The following is a 19,384-nucleotide window of genomic DNA, read 5'->3' as shown; positions in this document are numbered from 1 at the left end:
TTTTGTTTGGTTCTGTGGCTGTCCCTGAAAGGCTCGGTAGCTCATGTGCAATGCAGATGTAGCGGTCCCCATCCCAGGAAACACAGTGGACTGCCCTGTGTGAAGAAGCCCAATTCCAGGCATGCTCCGAAAATGCCAACCCGATTTAGAGTCCTAGATGAGATTTCTCTTCCCAGGGTCAGAAGGATCAGTTATGTTCCATCGTGAAACATAAAGAAGTCACATGCTTTCTTCTTCCCACTGACCCTGGAGGGCCCCCCTCGGCCGCCCACCAACTGTGCCTCCAGAGTTGTATAGGACATAATACTTGTTGGCGCCAAAGTCACACTGAGATGAAGTTTATTGTTACATAGTGAGCATTTGTTTTCCAGAATGAACAAATCTTCTGTTTTCTTTCAATGTTACATGCCATATTCATTGCCCTCCTTAGCGGAGGGGCTGATGAGGAGTTGGAAAGTGACTCCTCCCCCCTTTCATTCGTTCTTCAAATCCCAAAGACGTCTGCTCAAGGGTGGACTTCGTAAGCCATGGCAAGCTGACCCCTGACTATTATGAACATCAAGCTGAAAATTATAAATGAAGAATTAGGGAAATAAATCAAATGTTAGAAATTTATTTGGGACATCTATTGCCACCTTTCTGGAAGCCTTTGAAATGTCAAGCAGAAATCAATACATTCTCGTCATTATGTTTTGCTTTCAATAAATAATACCTTTGTGTCTGTAGATATATAGATAGATATACTTAATTTATCATTTAGCAGGATTTTTACGTTTTATGCCGCATTCATCCAAAAACAGCTCTTTCCAGGTTGAGAGGATACAAATGAGGTAAGAATTAAGGCAAACCCAAAAGGCATGCAAATGTAGTACATTTATAGTCACTGATAATACAAGCTGTGTGGGGGCCAGACAGGGAGCCAAGGGCCCCTCCTGTGGCTCTGTCCAGTACAGTTTCACAGGAGAACGGTGACACAGCCAATAATTAAGTTACATTACCATGGGGGTCTCAGTGCTACTAACATTATATAATCAAGGAGACACAAGCATTAGCAAAACATGTACAAGAAATCATAGAACTCTTTGTGGCACGCTTCTGCCCAGGCTTTGGAGGAAGATTTAATGAAATGGTGTTAACACGAATCACACTGTGGCAGGTTGCCAGGTTTGTTTTATAATATATGCTCTTAAAATTCATTAGCAAATGACATTCTCATGCACACAAGTGTTTCAAACACAAGAAGCAAGTCCATTTATAGGTAGTCCAAGCAATTGTGTGTGTGTGTGTGTATGCGTGTGTGTGTGTGTGTGTGTATCTGTGTGTGTGTGTGAATAGCTGCAGACTGAATGGAACATCAAGACTTCTGTGCAGTCCAAGCACTGACACCAGCTCATTTCTGAATGTCGCACTGCAGAAGCAAAACAATGGAAGGGTCGCTTTTCGCAGCTTCTTTGAATTCATCCAGTGTAATCTGGTCGTCTTTGTTCTTATCCATCTTGCTGAAGATCTTGTCCACTCGCTGTTCAGGCGTGAGGCCATCCTCATTCATCTTCATCATGATCACGGTGCCCACCATTTTGTAGATAGCCTGGAGGGAAAGAACATGGTGGGTGATATTACAGGAAACCCAGAAAGCCAGAGAGCTTTCTCTCTATCCCTGTCTCCCGTCACCTAATCAGATCCTGTTTATCCCTCCAAACTTAGTTTTCCTTTCACTTCCCATGCTGTACGTTCCCATGGTAACCCATACCTCTTTCCCCAGTGGAATATAATACACACTTTATTATTGTGCTAGCTAGTTTCCTGTCAACTTGACATAAGCTAGAGTTACTTGGAAAGAAGAGCATCATTTGAGGAAGTACCTCCATCAGATTGCCCGGTGTCATTTGATTAGTGATTGATGGGCAGAATCTAGCACACAGGGGTGGTGCCAAGCCTGGGCAGGTGGTTCTTGGGCAGTATAAGAAAGCAGACTGCAACAGCCGCGAAGAACGGGCCAGTAAACAGCGCTCCCCTGGCTTCTGGGCCATTTATATCTTTATGTTTCTGCTCTGCCTGAGTTCCCGCTCTGACTTTCCTCAGTAGGGGACTATGATTTGGATGTGTAAGATGAAATTACACTCTTTCCTCCCTAGGTGATTTTGGTCATGGCATTTTATAACAGCAATAGAACGCTAATTAAGACAATGTCTATAGTTGCTTTGTCTTCCTCAACAGAGAGTACATTCCATGAAACTAGAAATCCCATGTTTTTCTCACTTCTTCAGTACTTGGCACTATATTTGTCACATAATAAGGCTTCAATAAGTATTAATTGAGTGAAATAAATCGTTTTAATTTGCTGGGGCTAGGGACATGGAGTGAGAAGGCAGTAGAGGGCAAGAGTCAAGAAGGGTGTTGGTGAAGAATGAAGCTCCAGAGAGGATGCGGAAGGCAGTCTGGAAAAATTCTCTTTCAGAGGGCATAAGGAATTTAAATTTATGCCAGTGGAATTCTTAAATGGTTTTCAATGAGAATAATATAAGCAGATATGTGTATATCTTAAGAAAATTAGATGGAGAATATTTGGGTGTGATTATCAGGGTTCGGAGTGGAAGAAGCATATAGGTTAGTGGTAAAATGGAGAGTCACGAATTAGGGAGAGGATCAGGGAAGAAAACAACATATCTTATTTCAGATATTCAGAGTTTTGGATGGGGATGACAGTCACACACACTCGGTTTGGGAATTTAGAAAAAAAAAATGACATGATCCCAGCTGACAAGGGGCTCACGATTTGTTGCGGCAGGGAGAGCATTAAAACTCAGCTTGCAAAGAAGTTAGTTCCGAAAGGCCTGTAGGTTAGCATGAGAGAAAGAGCAGAGTGAGGAGAGTCCCCCAGGTCAGCTAATTATCCACAATTAATTCGTGATGCGGGTATTTCCTAGACAGGCCCAGTTTTCTCGCGTGAAAATGGCCCTAGAGAGGTAAGTGCTCGTGGCTGCAAAGACTTTTCACGACAGTGTGCCTACAAATACATATAGCCTCCAAGTGGGAACAACATACATGCTCTCCAATTGGTAAACAGGGGGACAAACCTGTATGGAGGGACAGTGTGTTAGCGATGACAAGGAAAGGGCTACAATGAGAGCTTAAACTGGGTAAATCTCAAGAAGCAGAAACCACCGCGGCCAGATACAAAACACCACCGCCAGAGTCACAGGATTCCGTTTATGGGCCGTGTCAGACCCGTAGAGACAAAGAGTGGCAGTTGCCTGAGTCTTGGTTGACAGGAGGGACGGGTACGAGGGATCTAATTAAGGAATAAAAATACTTCGGAATTATATTATAGGAGTGCTACAGTCCTCGGTAAATTTACCCTCCCCACCCCAAAGAGCATCGAATTGTACAGTTACAATGGGTGAGTTTATAGCCTGCAAACTGTGACTCAAGGCCGAGGTTTTAAATATGCCTATTAGGGCCGGCACCCCCTAGAGAGTGTGTTCTATTCTAATTTATCAAGTTAGCTCAAGTCCATAGTGATACAATATTTTGTCATGTTCAGTTTTGCAGCTAGATTGTCTTGATCTATGATGAAAAAAATCTAAGAATTTTAGGTTTTTAAGAGCTACAGAAGTTCCATTACTTTTGTAGACAGGGTCCAGGTTAGCCCAGTAGCCTGAGTGTGACCAAGGGAAAGACAGAGTCTGTTTCTTGTGCCTGCAAGTTTAAAAAGAGACAAAAGGATCATTCACTTGTAACTGTGATGTCCCCCTTTAAAAGAGAAAATCAAAAGGTTTCTCATGAGGCAAAAGACATGAAGCAGCCAGGAAGAGAAGTGTCATGTTAATAAAGTCAGGATTCTAATAATTATAAACACAAGAGACACCTCTAGGGACCTCAACAGCAAGTCTGATATGACAGGGATGGGCTCTCAGTAATGGTATCTGAGAATATGGCACTCGAGAAAGGAAAGTTCCAATACATCCTACACCCTATGTCAGTACAGATCAGAGAGGGCATGCCTGACTACAGATTAAACCCTAACATGCCACAGGATAGCCTGCAGAATCTTTCTACAGCATGTGTCCCGGGAGCATTCCTAGCACGCATCAGCAAGTTTCCCATGAACTTCCCTGTGGGCAAAGTATCTTCTAGTGTGAAGAAATAAGTATTTAGTCTATCTTCCTGTGTGGACCTGCCAGTCACACCCCTATCTCTCTGTTGGGTCCAGCTGTTTCCTCTGCACCTACCTCTTTCCTCCTACAGATCTGTCTCCCATCAGCACCCACCGCACTCACTTGTCCTTCTGCATTTTCTCTGAGCATTGTCTCTGGGGTCAGTGAGCTGCTCAAGGTAAGCCACTTGTCCCTTTGCCTATCAGCCTTGCTGCTGCTACCTTGCAGGGAAGCTGGCTGTGGTGATTTGAATGGAAATGACCCCCATAGGCTCATATTTCTGAATGTTTGGTCCCCAGTGGTCAGACTGCTTGGGAAGGATTAGGATGTGTGACTTTGTTGACAGAGATATGATGCTGGGGACTTTCTTTGAAGTTTCAAACCAGCTGCTCACCACACCTATGGATCCTGTAAGCTCTCAGCTACTGCTTCAGCACCATGCCTACCTGCTTACTGCCTTGCTTCCAGTCTTGACTGTCATGGATCCACCTCCTGAAACTGTAATCAAGCTCCCAATCAAATACTTCTATAAGTTGCCTTGATAACAGCATCTCTTCATAGCAGTATTAACCCTAACTAAGACATCATCCCTTATTGAATTGTCAGCTGCAGGCTACCTGAGCTCAATGCAAGGTGGGAAGTCAGAAGGAGAGCAAGAGGTCAAACTGACCAAGGTGAGAAAATTTAGACCTGAGCGTGAGAGGGTGTGGTTGGATACACAGCCTTGAGACACATTCTAGGCAGAAAGAACACAAATGAGACAGGATATAAAGGCAGAAACTTAAGTGATCACAGGAGGAGGAAGAAACAGCTAAACTAGGGATCTGGGTCGAATTTCTTATTTACTGAAATGACGGAGGAAGGTCACTGGTTAAGTAATAAAGAAACTGCTTGGTCTCATAGGTTAAAACATAGGTGGGAGGAAGAGGAAGTGAGCTCAGAGGCCATGCTCCCCTCTCCAGGGCAGATGCATGAAGCTCAGACCCAGGATGGACGTAGGCTAGAATCTTTCCCGGTAAGACTGATGCTACACAGATTATTAGAGATGGGTTGATCGGGATATGAGAATTAGCCTGTAAGGACTAGAGTTAATGGGCCAAGCAGTGTTTAAAAGAATACAGTTTGTGTGTTGTTATTTTGGGTAAAGCTAGCCAGTGGTGGGAGCTGGGTGGTAGAATGCAACCCGCAGCTCCTACAGCACTGAAAGTCTAAAATATTGACCTAATTGAGAAAGAAGGAGCATCTCTAAAACAAAACCACACCAACGCACACATACAAAGCACTGGGAATATTGTCTAAAGTTATAATACACACCATTTTCACTTTTTTATTGAGACAGGGCCTCACTAATGTGTCCCATGGTTGCCTTGAGCTCTTTTTGCATCCCAGACTGGCCTTGAACTTAAACTCCTTCTGCCTTAGCCTCTTGAATATGGGGGTTATAAGCAGGCACTGCCCCTTGTCCCTTTCTGAGAGATTGCAAATGAATATTAAAGTATCTAATGAACCATGCTTAAGTTCAAAGTATACACCATCCCTGAGTTTAACCTGGTCACCACCCTCTCTCATCTGCAAACCCGAACAATTATTTCATAATAGGTCTTAATAATAAAAGCCCAGAGTCAGATATTGGTGAAGATGCTGAGAGATCAGAGACAAAGGAACAAAACCACAGTCACCTTATCTCTCAACTTCGCAACTGAAAAAGAGACTGAGTTCCTATTTCCTCTCACTTCCTCTTTTTGCCCAGCCATATCACTTCCTGTCTGTCTGTACAGACCTCCAGACCTCTATGGTTAGCTAGTGACTAGCTCCACCCTCTGACCTTCAGGCAAGCTTTATTTGCACAAACTGGCTTTGTGGGAGCCTAGGCTGTTTGGATGTTCACCCTACTAGACCTGGAAGGAGGTGGGAGGTCCTTGGACTCCCCACAGGGCAGGGAACCCGGTCTGCTCTTAGGGCTGATGAGAGAGGGGGAGTTGATTGGGGAAGGGGGAGGGATATGGGAGGCGGTGGCGGGGAAGAGACAGAAATCTTAAATAAATAAATAAATAAATAAATAAATAAAACAAAAACAACAACAACAACAACAAAAAGATATCACCACTTAACCAGACACAGAATCTGCCAGGGACTTGATCTTAGATGTTCAGCTTCTAGGCCTATGATGGTTACATTTCTGCTGTTCATAAGCTACTGAGTCTAAGGTATTTTGTTACAGCACCCTCTTCTGTCAATCATCCCCACCCACGATGTACAATGTATGCCTTCTACCATAAACCAGGGAACTGGACAGTGTTTTTAGGCTTTACAGTGGCAATGTAGGACTGGGGTCCTTGAGATGAGAGAACCAGAGATGAGTCTCTCCAGGTGGCAGCAGAGGGATAAGGCCTCAAGCAACATAGCCCTCTTCCCTTGTCAGTAACTTGAGGAGGCAAAGTCTTAGGGGTGGAGTACAATTAGTCAAAGAAGACCAAGAGGAGGGAGATGTGCAGAGAACTCCAGAAGTCTGCTTTAGGGCTCTGCTAGGATGCACACAGACAGCAGAATTAAAGAAGCTCCTGAACAACTGTGCTGACAGGGCTGGTGACCATCTCCTGGCCAGCCAGAGTAGAGGGAGTTTGCAGAGTACTCGGAATGTCCAGGAGCGGCGCTATTCCTTTCTTCCTTGGAGAGCAAATCTTGTAAGACTCTTCTACACTATCTCTGAATCTTCCATCCAACCCTGCAGTCAAGTCACTAACAGCTTCTAGCTTTCCAGATCCCCTCAGTTCTCAAAGATGTGTCCATGTTCTTGGTGATCTTTGGCTGAAGAACACTGATAGATTTTTTTCTAAATTTTTTTTTTCTGGACTGCATGTTCCTTCTCCCTTGAAAGTTTCTGCACTTTCTATTCCTTTTTTTTTACTTTGATTCATTTCTTCTTCTTCTTCTTCTTCTTCTTCTTATTATTATTATTATTATTATTATTATTATTATTACTAGTGTGCTTGTATGTGTACAAGTGCACATGCATGTGTGTGTTTCGAAGAAAACTTTTGATGCCATCCCCAGGAATGCCGTTCTTTCATTATCTTTGAGACAAGAATCTCTAATTGTCTTTGAACTCATCAATTAGGCAAGACTGACCGGCCAGCAAGCCCAGAAATCCTCCTATCTCCATCTCCACAGCACTGGAATGCTTGTGTAACATGTTGCTTGGCACATTTATATGATGCTGAGGATGGAACTCAGACACTTGTGCTTGTCAGGCAAGAACTCTGGACTCCCCAGCCCTGTCAATCATCCTCAATCTGCTTTACTGATTGCTCTTTGTGTTCTTGTCTAACCATTTCCATGCTTCTGGGCTCAGTCTCCTGAAACTCCCTTTTCTACTTGCACTCATATCGATTATATACCTTTTTTATTTGCACACATGAATAAAGTCCCATCTTACTCAGGGAAGGTTCTACCCACTCAGAGTGGAAAGACCTCAGTGAATACATGACGTTATTCATAGAGACCTTAGAACAGGCTCAGGGGCTATCAGAACACTAACTCTGAAGAAAGCTCCTCTTTGAACTACCCTAAACAAGCCTTAGAGAGACCATCTAACCCACCAGCAACTGATCCATTTTTCCAAACAGCCCTTAACACTCTGAATAAAAACAGTACCATATAGGTAATAATATGTAATATTCATCGTAGCAAAGGAGAAAAAGAACTCACACACCTCCCTACCCCAAACAGATGAGAAATCCACCCACGAACCCTTGTGTGAGAATGAACAGGGTCAGGCTAAAACGATAGCTCAGCTGCTAAAGGCTAGGTTCACAACCCAAAAGATGAAAACGCACAGGGTTGGAAGGAGGAAAAAAGAACTACAAAGAAAAGAAAGAGAAATAGCCCATGGCTGAGAAAACAAAGCTGCTGCCAGTGTCCAGGGAGCTACCTGGTGTGATCCGGGGACCCTGAGTGATAATGTGGCTCATCTGGGTCTCACAGACACACCTGACACTCTCCAGTCACACATGATCGGTTTCATAGAACACCAATGGTCATGGCAGATCATATAAAAGAAACTCTGTAGATCATGTCTGAATAAGTCCAAATCACAGAAAGCCATGCATCTAAAACGAACAACCACCGCTTCTTTAGCAACCAAAGCTTCAGCCTTAATACACTTAATCTTTTTTAAAGATGGGATTTGTTGAGATAGTGTGCCACGGAGGTTTCTCCCTTCTCCACTGTATGACACTACCCAGTGCAGAGTGAGCCCTGCTTCCTCAGACCCCACCCTAGCAAAACTCCCATCCTATAAGTCCTGACAACCTTTACAATGGTTAATATTCATTGCCAGATTGATGGGATCTAGAATCATCTACAAGACAAATCTCTGAAGTATCCATAAAGGAATTTTTAGATGAGATTAATTGAGGTACAAAGATGTACCTTAACTGTGGGTGGCGCCTTTCCATAGGATGGGGTTCTATACCAAATCAAAAGAGGAAGCAAGCTGAACGTCAGCGCCCATATCTTTGCTTGACAACCGGCCACAAAGTGATCAGATGCTTTAAGCTTCAGGCTTCAGCCTTCCCTCCTATGAAGGACTGGATGTAACCTTAAACCCTGCACCAAAATCAACCTCTCCTCCTCAAGCGTTTAGTCACAGTTGTGAGTACAGTGCCTGTGCTGGCTGCGCTTACGTCAACTTGACTGACACAAGCTAGAGACATCTGAGAGGAGGGAGCCTCAACGGAGAAAATGCCTCCATAAGATGCAACTGTAGGCAAAACTGGAGAGCATTTTCTGAACTAGTGATGGATGGGGGAGGGCACCACCTACTGTGGGTGGTATCATCCCTGAACTGGTGGTCCTGCAGGTCTATGATAAAGCGGGCTGAGAAAGACATCTTGAGCAAGCCAGTAAGCAGTATCCTTCTATAGTCAGCCTGTTCCTGCCCTGCTTGGGTTTGTGGTCCTTTGAAGACAAATCACAATGTGAAGCGTAAAGCCAAACAAACCCTTCTCTCTCTGAGTTGCTTTGGTCACTGTGTTTCATCACAGCAGTGGTAACCCTACCTGGGACAGTAGCCAGTGGACCTTCTTTCTGAATTTGCCTTGGTTAATAATAGGTGTGACTTGTGTGACAGCAGGTATGTTTTTGGTGGTCTTTGGCTAAAGGGCCTTAACAATGATTTGAGAACAAGTTCAGGGGATATGGGATTGGTCATGAGCGGGAGAAATGCGGCCAGAGGTCAAGAAGAAGAAACTTGGAAAAACCCATTGAGAAGGAAGATTACAGGGAGCTTGGAGAGAGAGCCAGGTTGCATAGGAAAAGGAACAAAGGATTGAGGATTGAACGGTGAGGGAGATTAAAACAAAACAAAACAAAAAACAAGGCTACGTGCTTAGAAAATTTAAGCTACAACTAGTCTCATGAATAAGTGACCGTTAAATAGAGAAGTGAGGTACTATTTGTTAAGCATCTTGGAGGGGTCTTATACACATTGATGACAGAGCAGAAAAAGCAGAGGAGGATACAGCTCCTCCTTTATACAGGGCGAGTATTAGAAGAGCCTGAGCCTGACTTAAGGGGTGGGCAGGCTAGGGGCAGGACTCTAGCGAGGGGTCTGAAGGAGAGTGGCGGAATGGGAAAGGGTTCTTGGGTTTGGGCTGCTGTCTACTATGCTCATCTCAGCTCTGTGTTGTCCATGATCAGTAGAGTATCTCTCTTCCTTGACCATAGAGGGCGGGGCAGGGATGTACCGGCACACCAAGACCTTTTAATTTAATGAACAACACCAATGCATCCATCAGCTCTGAGTGCCTGCGGGTTCTGGGATACAGCAGCGGGTGTGTAGAGCCCTTCTCTGTTCGGGATCTGTGTTTTGTTATATCATCTATAGGAAGGGTCACCTGGGGTGATGACTCCTTCGTGGTCGGGATAGATTGCTCTGGGATACAGTAGGCATGCTTGAGGAGGATTACAGGAAGGAAGGCTCGCCAGGAAGTATGTCATAAATGGAGTCAGGTGATGTAAGGGAGGAGCCTAAGGGAAAGGTTGCATCTTCCTCCCAAAGTAGAGAGAAAAAAGAGAGACTGAACACTATGGGACATCCAAGCGGGCTGGTGCATCCAAGAGGCAGCACCCAAGGAGAAATGGTGACAATGGAACCAGAACAGTGGGCAGAGGAATAGCGGGTTCCTGCTAACACAACTGGAAAAAATCTCTGGAATCTGGAGTGGACTCCCTACAGCTGTTCGCTTCACTGGACTTCTGTCCCTTTCAAACTGGTATAAGGAGGGGGTTGCCATGTTCAGCAGAGCCCAGCTAGATTAGAAACTGAAGACACTGACCCTGGCAATAAATACCTTTTGCTCTCAGAAAGTCTACTTTGTTGTTGTTGTTGGTGGTGGTGGTTGAAGACCTTGTACTGAGTGAGTGGCCAGCTAAAGCTCCAGTTTTTGGTGTCAGGAAGGGCCTGGCTCTGGTTCTGTGACTGACATCCCTTGCACTGCAGTGGAGATCATGCAGAAGAAAGCAAAGCCTGGATGTAACTAGCAGGCTCCCAGAGAGTAAGAAAAATAGCTCTAGGGGCACCTGCCCAATATGGTTCTGGGGGCGGGGTCTTCCCTACCCACACTACCTTGGGTCCCTTCTCAAAGACCCACCTCAATGATCTCCAGCATCTCCACCCTGGTGATCTTGCCGTCACCGTCCAGGTCGTACATGTTGAAAGCCCAGTTCAGTTTCTGCTCAAAGCTGCCCCGGGAGGTGATGGACAGGGCGCAGATGAACTCTCGGAAGTCGATGGTGCCGTCACCGTTCTTGTCGAAGGTGCGGAAGGCATGCTGTGCGAACTTGGAGGCATCTCCATAAGGGAAGAACTGCAAAGAAGACACAAGACAGGGGTCAGGAACAGGAGGAAGGACGGGCGCAGAGAGGTACCCGACATAGAGGCAGGGGCGAGGAATGGCAGAGAGGCTCACACCACTGCAGTATAGCCTGGCTGCCCAGCATGGCTGGAGGCTGTGCTGACCTTCTGTCAGCAGAAGGCATTGGGACCATGACGATCAAGGGAAGGGAGGCAGAAGGGGAGGCCTTCTGGCCACTTGTCCTTATGCACAGGTACAGACCGTTTCCCGTGGTGGCATTTGGCTTCCACACAGGTGAGGTCTAGTCAGGACCTTCCTTTTTTTGTAGCTCCTTTCCTCACTCTCCTTCAGGGACAGGACGGAGGCAGGCAGCAGGCCACCTGGGTGGTGCAACACAAACTTCCAGTTCCACCAGGTTCACCACACCACAGGAGGCAGGGACCTGCAGGGACCAGTTTTCTGCCTCTTTCTCTGGTGCCAGGACACACTGTGTCACCTCCCTGGGTGAGATTCCAGTCTTTTTTTTTTCCCCAGGGACTTTTCCTTTGCAGAACAGACATTTAAAATCCATTAAAAATAGAACATGACTAGGGCCTATTGTGAGAGACATAAAGGGCTCTCTTCACAGAGCCGGCAGGCAACAGGCTGTGTGGGTGACAGAGACTGGACAGGAGGGGGGATGTCTATGGGAGGCGGAGACCTCTAGTGTCAATTCACAGTGGTCCTGCTGCCCCCAAGACAGGGTACTGGGCCTGTCACAAACAGCAGGCAGCTCTGAGCACTGACCACCACACATATCTTAAGACCCCAAAAAGAAACAAAACAAACTGCTCTGTCCAAAGCCTGCATGGAAGGCATGCCTGCTTTTCTGGATGAAGATGTCCTAAGTAGGAATCAGTGGCAGACAGTGGCAGAGGACCACGGTTGCTCGCTCTTGTTCCTGCCCTAAGTTTTGCTTGTGGTCAACCAATACTCATCTCTCCTTGGAGTCATTGTTAATGGGGCTGCTGGTAAAGCTAGTCGGCTGGGTTCTCCTCCTCCCTGCCCAGCCATGTCTCTCTGCACTCAGAAGCACATTGGAAAGCAGGCGAGTTCCCTCCAGGTCCCTTGAGATGGCTCAGCAGGCAAAGTTACTTGAGTTTGAGTGCCACTGGGGGGAGGGGGAACAGAACTGACTCCCCCAAAATGTCCCAGCCTCCACTTGCATGCTATGTCATCTGTGACACTCACACACACATCATACATCACACACAGCACATGTCAACCAATAATAAAATGATTCACTTTAAAACGGTAAAAAGAAAATTTGCCAAAGAAATAAAACAGGCCTTTCCATATTAGGACTCAACATGTGTGACCTAGAAAAGACATCGAATAACAGGAGCAGCGGAGGCCACTGCAGGCTGTGGCTAGTATAGCAGCTGTCAATCTGTGTATTACGACCCCTTTGGGAGTTGCCTGACCCATTAATAGGGGTTGTCTAAGACTATTGGAAATATCAGATATTTACATTACATCGGAACATAACTGTAGCAAATTGCAGTTATGATGTAGCAACAAAGATAATTTTATGGTTGGGGGTCACCACCACAGGAACATCTGTATTACAGGGTCGCAGCCTTAGGAAGGTTGAGAACTGCTGTTCTAGTAGATGTTACTTCTCCACATTGGTTCCCACATCTGTTATTGTGCAGCCAAAATCGCCCCAGCATGCAGAGACTTAAAACAAGGGCAATTGTTTCTTTTTTTTTATTATCTCAGACTAAAAATTTCATAACTACTTAATTTTTTCACCAGTCCCCATCACCCCCCACACACCCCTTTTTTTTTTGGAAACAGTCTCACTCTACAAACCTGGCTGGCCTGATACTCACTCAAAACAGGTTGGTCTTGAACCCACCTGCTCCTGCCTCTCAAGTGCTGGGTTTACGAACAGAGAACACCATTCCTGGCCATCAAACTTATCTTTATATGGTTCTGAAGACCAGCGTTGCTCATTTGTTTCCTGTCTCCTAGATCCCTGAGCATCTCTCTCAACTTCCCCTTTTCAGTACTTCGACAAAATTCCAAGGATTTCTTTGAGCACCATTCTGGGGGCTAAGGAGGCAGAAACCAACAGCTTGAAGCCCTGGTGCTTCTGGACAACATAGTCATAGCAGGAGTCAGTTGGTGTCTGCAATGGTCTTTTTAACTGGGAAGAGTCAGCAGAGCCCAGGGGACCTTGGGAGGGGGGCGTGGTCTGCAGGAAGTGCTTTCTTCCTCTTGGTCTGCTCAGAAGGATTCTTTTTCTCATTCATCCCTGCCCCTCTAGCTACTGAGGGGCTGGAATGTGAGGACTGGAAGCCAGGTTCTGAATGCAGGAAGGACCAAATTCATCCCTGACACATCTCAACATACATGTTTGCTCTTTGGGCGTCATGGGCGCCAGTGGAGGATGTCCTTTTCTAGGCGGATGTTGTTAATGTGCTCCTCTGCCTGTAGGTAGAGCTGGTGCAGGAGATTGGACCCTGGATTAGGGCAGAGCCCATCCTTCGAAGATTCCCTGGTGCCTCCTTAGGTGGTTTGTCACCAGAGAGCACTGGGCACATTTCTTCTTTCCAGGAGTCTTTTGGAAGTGTGATATCCCCACATTCTATGTCTCTCAGCATACTTTAAGGTAAAGGGTAGCAGACAGCTTTGTCTAAAAATAGCTGGGCACTGTAGGTCAGCATATTAAAAATTAATTTAGAACTGGAAATTCTTGAGAGAGAAATCGATCACAGATTTTGGACTATGAAAGTTACACGTGGTTTCGCGTTTACTGGGGAAGAAGCCGGTGAGCGCTTGAGAGCCGTCACGTATCTGGAGTGATGATTTCCTCTGAAAACTCCTTCTGCTGTGTTCTGAGATTTTCTGATTGGAGAGCGTCTTTCCTTTTGATGGCCTGACATAACCTTAGATAGGTCATCATGGAAAAACGGAGCCCTGTTCTCTTTAGTTTCTTCAAGAGGGAAATCAGGGTCACAAACTCAAAACTTCCTTTTCTCGAGAACAGAGCCTGAGAATACTGCCATTTCCCCACTCATAGTCTTCTTGGCTTTTCTCCTTCTCCATCTATTTTGCCTCAACTCCTGTGATAATTATTGATATGGAAGTAATTTTTGTAGGCAGTGAATTTTTTTTTATTACTATTTTAAGGTAGAGTTCCCCTGTAACCTAGGCTGGCCTTGAACACTGAATCCGTCTGTTCCCATCTACAAAGTGCTAGAAATACAGGCATGCAACACCACACTGGCTTTAAAAATGAACATTGAGATTATACCTTTGTCTGTATAAGATACTAGTTTTACCTCATTTGTTTAATCCTTATAATAAAACCTGCCCTTATCCATTTCATTTTAAAGTCAGGCAGTGGTGGTACACACCTTTAGTCCCAGCTTTTGGGAGGCAGAGACAGGCAGATATCCATGAGTTCGAGGCCAGAGCATGTCCTAGGACTGCCAGGGCTACACAGAGAAACCCTGTCTCAAACCCCCACCCCCAATTTTTTTTTTTTCATTTTATGGATACACAGCCAAAGCTTGAAAGATTGTGGAGCTTGTTTAAGAACTAGGCTGTAAAGAGCGGGATTTGAACTGATATCCATCCAGCCACGCCGGCCACACCTTGTGATTCTCTCAGTCAGGAATTGGTGGAGGAAATAAACAGAAATCCAGATTTGTTGAATTGTTATATAATTCCTAGCTTCCATCATCCCCAAAGCCTGAAATTCTCTCCTGTGCTCATTGCCACCTGCTGGTGGCATCTATGCGCTTCTGAGAAACGGTGAAAATGCAAGCAAGGGTTATGCTAAAGACTGGTTCATTCTTTAATTAAAAAAAAAATCATGCCCAGTGTGGGGGCACACACTTTTCATCCCAGCTCTCGGGAGGCAGAGGCAGGCAGATCTCTGTGTGTTTGAGGCCAGCCTGGTCTACAGAGTGAGTTTCAGTGCAGCCAAAGATACACAGAGAAGTCATGTCTCAAAAACAGAAAAAAAGAAAACCCTGTCAGGAGTAGCAACTATGTGTCAATTTTGTGTTACATGTTGGTAACACAAACAGAATAAAAAAAAAACACAGAAGGCATTAATGACAGTGGAAGACTTTAAGGCGGTTTGAATGAGAATGGTCCCTAAAGGTTAATATATTGGAATGCTTGGTCCCTAGTTGGTGGAACTATTTGGGGGAAGGATTAGGAGGTGTGGTCTTGTTGGCAGATGTAGGTCACTTGAGATTTCTAAAGCCCACGCTATGTCCAGTTGCTCTCTCGGCCTGGTGCTTGTGGATCGAGAAGTAGTAGCTCTCAGCTACTGCTTCAGCGCCATGCCTACCTGCCTGCTGCCCTGGCCCCCCAACAATAGTCATGGACTAGCCTCTGAAACTCGAACCCTCACTAAACTCTTCCATAAATTGCTTTGCTCATGGTGTTGCATCTCAGTAATAGAAAAGTAAGAAGACAGGATATTAATTAAACCACTTCATAAATAAGTCTAAACACCATGTATAACAAATTGTCCATAAATTCACAGACGAAGGTAATAAACGTTATGAGTTTGAACTTTAGGAAGATGTGTGGCCACTTCCTCCCAGACTATCACCAGGCTGCTTATGATCCTTTGCTCTTCTGCATGGCCTAGAGTTTAAGTACCACACGAGTTTCTCAAGTCCCTGACTGAATTTCACACCCCTACCCTGAGAAGACTCAGACTCAGACTCAGGAAAAGCTAAAGACCCTGGGATGTGCCTGTGCTCTTTGCTTCTCCCTCTGGTAGAAACAGGATCAGTTAGCTCCACAGAGGAGCTTTTTCTGAGACAGGGGGCTGTCCCTGTGTTTCTTTGCAGCGTCTATCCAGTGAGTGAGGACTGAAATGTCCATTTCCTCTAAGAGATGCTGAGGCCCACCCAGCCTCTCTGTGCCTGCCAGAAGTCATGTCATCGGCCCCCTTTCCTCCAGACCACCCGGTGTGGGTACAGACATAATCTCAGAGTACCAAGCCATCCATACAGGCTACTGTCCTTCTCTGCCCCTCACTCAGCGCTCCTCTGCTCCTAGTTGCTGGTGGAATATATCTCACCAATCTAGAAGTCATGTGACACTTAGAGAGCATTGGCACATGTGTGGGGGTAGGCGGCTGAGGGTTGGGGCAGGGGAGGGCAGGGGTGATCATCTCAGGAGGGTCTCCCCTTTTGGCAAATGTCCTCTTGCTTCTCTGTAACGAGACATGTCAATTTTCCTTGAACCCCTCAGTTGACCTGAAAATGGGAGGCGCTGCCCAAGTTGGACCTTTAGTTAGGCCTTGTCCCAACCTACTGATGTGCTGTGTGCTGTGGCAGGAGGGTGTGACACCAAGGGCCCCATGGAGGATGGGCTCTCAGAACTCTGCCGGTTACCTGCCTCCAGTCCTCAGATCACAGAATGGGATTCTGTAAGTCAGCCTAAAGGAGAAGTATATGTATATATGTATGTACATACCCCAGATAGAAAACCCACAACAAACCAAAATTGGACTTGCTAAACCTATGTGTTTATCCAGCAGGGGGAAAAGGTCACTCACAGAATATGGATGACCCCTAATCAACCACACAACTGCAAAGTCTCATACCGTTGTGGACGATGACCTCAGAGAAGCTGCAGCATGGAGTCTCACTGGCAGTCAGCTTTCTATTTCCTTTATACATCCTAATATGTTGCAGCTTATGGATGGAGGAGAGGAATGAGTGACAGCTGGAATCCCAACGGAGGGTCATGTGACCCTTTCTTCTTTTGTGGTGTATATACAACTTCATCGCCACTACCGTAGACCCAGCCATCATGTGCTAGCTAGTCTGGTTACTTCCATCTCTGCCAGGCCCAGGGCATCTTTACTCCAAGATGACAACAGGATGGGCATGTTATGCCTGGAAGGAGAAGCGATGTCATAACAGACTAAAGTGTACCTGTGCTAGGTTTCTGGCTGACAAGTGTCCTTAAGGTCAACATGGTACTTGGTTTTGGCCACCAGCTTTTCAGTCCCATGAGGTCTAACCCTGGATGTGACCCCAATGCCTTGACTGCCCTGTTAATTCCACTCACATGGTACCTTGTTAGCTCTTGACTCCTGTTTATCCACTCCCTAGTCTCCAGTCCAATCTCCCCATAACTCCAGAGGAAGCAGGAATTCTTCCAGAACTCCAACTGCTGTTGGCACAATTCTGTCCAGTTTCAAGGTCTCTGTTCCTGAGCTTTCTGTTAACCCCTCCAGGCTCTTGCTGTGCCCTCTGGCTGTAGCCCTACGGTGTGTGGAGCATATCCTGCTGCTGCCATGGTTGGAAATGCTCCTCTTTTTTTTTTTTTTTATTATTGAGAAAAGGAGAAAAAAAAAACAAGTTTCCACCTCCTCCCAGCCTCCCATTTCCCTCCCCCTCCTCCCACCCTTCTCCCCCTCCCCCCACTCCTCTCCCCCTCTTTCTCCAGTCCAAAGAGCAGTCAGGGTTTTCTGCCCTGTGGTAAGTTCTACGTCCTCCCCCCTCCGTCCATATCTAGGAAGGTGAACATCCAAACTGGCTATGCTCCCACAAAGCCAGCACATTAAGCAGGATCAAAACCCCGTGCCATTGTCCTTTGCGTTTCATCAGCCCTCATTGTTCGCCATGTTCAGAGAGTCCAGTTTTATCCCATGCTTTTTCAGTCACAGTCCAGCTGGCCTTGGTGAGCTCCCAATAGATCAGCTCCACTGTCTCAGTGGGTGGGTGCACCCCTCGTGGTCCCGACTTCTTTGCTCATGTTCTCCCTCCTTCTGCTCCTCATTGGGACCTTGGGAGCTCAGTCCCAGTGCTCCAGTGTGGGTCTCTGTCTCTATCTCCATCCATCACCAGATGAAGGTTCTATGGTGATATGCAAGATATTCGTCATTATTGCTCTAGGATAGGGTCATTTCAGGTTCCCTATCCTCAGCTGCCCAAGGAACTAACTGGGGACCTCTGCTTGGGCGCCTGAAAGCCCCTCTAGGGTCAGGTCTCTTGCCAACCCTAAGGTGGCTCCCTAACTAAGAATTGTGGTTCCGTGCTCCCCTGTCCAACCTTCCTTTATCCCAATCCTCCTGTTTCCCCAAGGCCCCCCCTCCTTCCCTTCTAATTTTTCTCTCCCCATCTCCTCTTACCCCCATCCCACCCCACCCCCAAGATCCCAATTTTCTCCCCAGCAATTTTGTCTACTTCCCTTAGCCAAGAGGATAACTATATGTTTTTCCTTGGGTTCACCTTCTTACTTAGCTTCTTTAGATTCACCTATTGTAGACTCTGTGACCCTTATTTATGGCTAGAAACCAATTATGAGTGAGTACATCCCATGTTCATCTTTTTGGGTCTGGGATACCTCACTCAGGATAGTGTTTTCTATTTCCATCCATTTGCACGCAAAATTTGAGAAGTCATTGTTTTTTATGGCAGCGTAGTACTCTAGTGTGTATATATTCCATACTTTCTTCATCCATTCTTCCATTGAAGGGCATCTAGGTTGTTTCCAGGTTCTGGCTATTACAAATAATACTTCTATGAACATAGCTGAACAAATGCTTTTGTCATATGATAGGGCATCTCTTGGGTATATTCCCAAGAGTGGTATTGCTGGGTCCAGGGGTAGGTTGATCCCGAATTTCCTGAGAAACCGAAACACTGACTTCCATAGTGGTTGCACAAGATTGCATTCCCACCAGCAATGGATGAGGGTACCCCTTCCTCCACAGCCTCTCCAGCAAAGGCTATCCTTGGTGTTTTTGACTTTAGTCATTCTGACAGGTGTAAGATGATATCTCAAAGTTGTTTTGATTTAATGCTCCTCTTTTAACCCTCTGTCTATCCTAGCCCTCAGCATCCATCTTTGGAAGCCCCTCCCCTGAGAGATGCCTCAGTCCAAACTCCACCTCCCCGGGAAGGGTCAAGAAAACCTGCCAAGTGGTGACCCCTCCCCAGGGAGGGTCAGGGTCACTCCCACAGGCGATTTAGGCTGACCCCCAGAGAATGAATACGTGGTCTCCGGGTTATGCCTGGTCTCCCCTTCTCTCTCTTCCCCTTGCCATGCTTTCCTGGTGCCATCTAGGAGTACTGCATTAAACATGTGCATCTTTTATTTGGTCTGATTTGGTCTGATTGGAATTATTTGCATGGGCAGAGAGGCTCATCTTAAGAAATATTCCTTACATTGTCCACCCACCTCACGCTTGTTTTTCAGTTCTTGGGTCAGATCAACCTGTTGCATTCACATCTTTGATGACAGTTACTAGAGTCGTGCAGTTGCCCACAGGACTGCTGACTTAGGTCATCGGTGACCTGAATAGAGCAGGGGATGCCACCACTTTAATCTCTGGTGCCT

The 19,384-nt window shown here is 46.0% G+C and overlaps 1 protein-coding gene across 1 annotated transcript in view; it reads right to left on the bottom strand.

Annotated features, from left to right (window-relative positions):
* Positions 1 to 597: 597 nt before the first annotated feature.
* Vsnl1 (visinin like 1) overlaps positions 598 to 19,384 on the bottom strand; it is a 112,013-nt gene continuing 93,226 nt past the window's right edge. Inside the window, exons 3-4 of the mRNA XM_041639429.1 lie at positions 10,811 to 11,026; positions 598 to 1,588 (exon numbers count right to left, since the gene is read on the bottom strand). Of these exons, the coding sequence (XP_041495363.1) occupies positions 1,391 to 1,588; positions 10,811 to 11,026 (414 nt within the window). The 3' untranslated portion in view covers positions 598 to 1,390. The remainder of the gene's footprint in view (positions 1,589 to 10,810; positions 11,027 to 19,384) is intronic.

This window comes from Microtus oregoni, unplaced genomic scaffold (genome assembly GCF_018167655.1).
Source record: "Microtus oregoni isolate MIOR12 unplaced genomic scaffold, Mior012 000058F_ref0000040, whole genome shotgun sequence".
Classification (NCBI taxonomy): domain Eukaryota; kingdom Metazoa; phylum Chordata; class Mammalia; order Rodentia; family Cricetidae; genus Microtus; species Microtus oregoni.
Note: the sequence above shows the minus strand (reverse complement) of the source record. Positions and strands in the feature narration are given on the sequence as shown.